We start from the raw sequence: 1,597 nt of genomic DNA, 5'->3' as shown, positions 1-1,597 counted from the left end.
CCCCCGCCCCTGCCCCCCGCTCCACCAGGTCCCAGCACTACAACCCAGAGGAGAACACCATCACCAACATCTGCACTTCCAACATCATCCTGGACCTCCCTCAGGTCACCACGCGCTCCCGCACTGGGGCCATCAAGCCCCAGCCTCCGCCCGCCAGCGCCGCCCCCAACCCCCCCACCGTCACCAAGATCATCATCAAGCAGGTGCCGCTGCCCTCCGGTGGCGTCTCGGTAACCGCCTCCGCCGCTTCGTCGTCACGCCAGCCGCCGCCGCTACAGCAGATGCACAGCACGCCGCCCCCGCCCCGGCTGCAGCAGATGGTGCACGCCCAGGCTCCGCCCCCTCTGCAGGCCAAGCCGAGGGGCGGGGGAGCGGCCGCGGCCACCGCCCCGCCTCCGCTGCAGATTAAAGTCATCCCGTCCACGCGGCAGGCGGACCTGACGGCGCCAATCATCCTGGCGTCATCCGACGACACAGCCACGTCTGTCACGTCAGGCGTGACGGTGGAGGTGGGGCGGGACACTGTGATGGTAGCAGCAGAGGAAGTGGGCGAGGCCGAGGAGGGTGTAAGTGCCCACTTTATACCGTAACGCTACCATCAGCTGAGAATRTTTGACGTTAAACCTCATCGTCTTCCTCTCACAGATGGAGGTGGAGCTGAACGTGGCGCCCGGTCCCAGCGTGACCTCCACAGCTCCGCCCAATATTTGCGTGCGCGCCGGCTGCACGAACCCCGCCGTGGAGAGCAAAGACTGGGACAAGGAGTACTGCAGCAACGAGTGTGTCGCCACACACTGCAGGTATGCACACAGGAAAATATGGAGGTAAATTTGAGCCATAAAATTTGTTGCAAAAAATAAAAAATTATTGAAACGGAAAGAAAAATTTTAAAACTTCAAAAAAATATATTATTATCTGAAAAATTATTTTGAAATTGAAAGACAAATTTCTAAACTAAAAAGATTTAAAACTACTAAGATACTTGTTTTTAGTTTAAAACTGACTTGTCTTGGTTCCGGGGCGGGGCCTCAGATGACAGAGGGTGTGGAATCATGATTGACAGCTGAACATGGTGGCTGGACAAAATATTCCCAGCTGTTGGATTCAGGAACCATGGGAACTGGAAATGTCTTTAAAGCATTTGTTTTCTATTGTCGTGATCCTTCAGTTTATTATAGCCCTAGAGGCCCGACAGTCCCTACTTGCACCCTACACCCATTTTTTGTGCCACCAAACACTAAGACAACAGGATAAGTGGCTAGAACCTAGCATTAGTAATGTAGCACTCTGCTACCTAGGCTATAAACACTACCACCAGGCTTACCCCTAATTTACACTACTTGCGTTCCGTCTCCGCTCCGCTGCGCTGGTCGCAGCTGTGCATTTCAAGTCCAGTTTATACTACCTCCACTCCGCTCCGGTCCGACAGGCGTGCAGGAAGGAGAGAGCGCGATAAATTCAGTGATAAGTGTGGAAGTCAGAGTAAAAAATAATTAATTCTGTGAAAGACAAACTCCACACACAGCTGAAAACAATGATATAAAGGCTTTTGGTATCTATGTTGAAACTGTCTCGCTGTCGGCTTTCTGAAACGTCT

The 1,597-nt window shown here is 53.0% G+C and overlaps 1 protein-coding gene across 2 annotated transcripts in view; it reads left to right on the top strand.

Annotated features, from left to right (window-relative positions):
* The window catches only part of tox4b (TOX high mobility group box family member 4 b), a gene marked incomplete in the record, with an annotated part of 16,828 nt that overhangs the window by 10,743 nt on the left and 4,488 nt on the right, over positions 1–1,597 (top strand). For both annotated transcript variants that reach the window (XM_014021839.1, XM_014021838.1), the window contains 2 exon segments: positions 1–566; positions 646–800. In XM_014021839.1, the coding sequence (XP_013877293.1) occupies positions 1–566; positions 646–800 (721 nt within the window).

Source organism: Austrofundulus limnaeus, unplaced genomic scaffold, assembly GCF_001266775.1.
Source record: "Austrofundulus limnaeus strain Quisiro unplaced genomic scaffold, Austrofundulus_limnaeus-1.0 Scaffold307, whole genome shotgun sequence".
Lineage (NCBI taxonomy): Eukaryota > Metazoa > Chordata > Actinopteri > Cyprinodontiformes > Rivulidae > Austrofundulus > Austrofundulus limnaeus.
The sequence above is the reverse complement of the archived record's forward strand: the minus strand, read 5'-3'. Positions and strand labels throughout refer to the sequence as shown.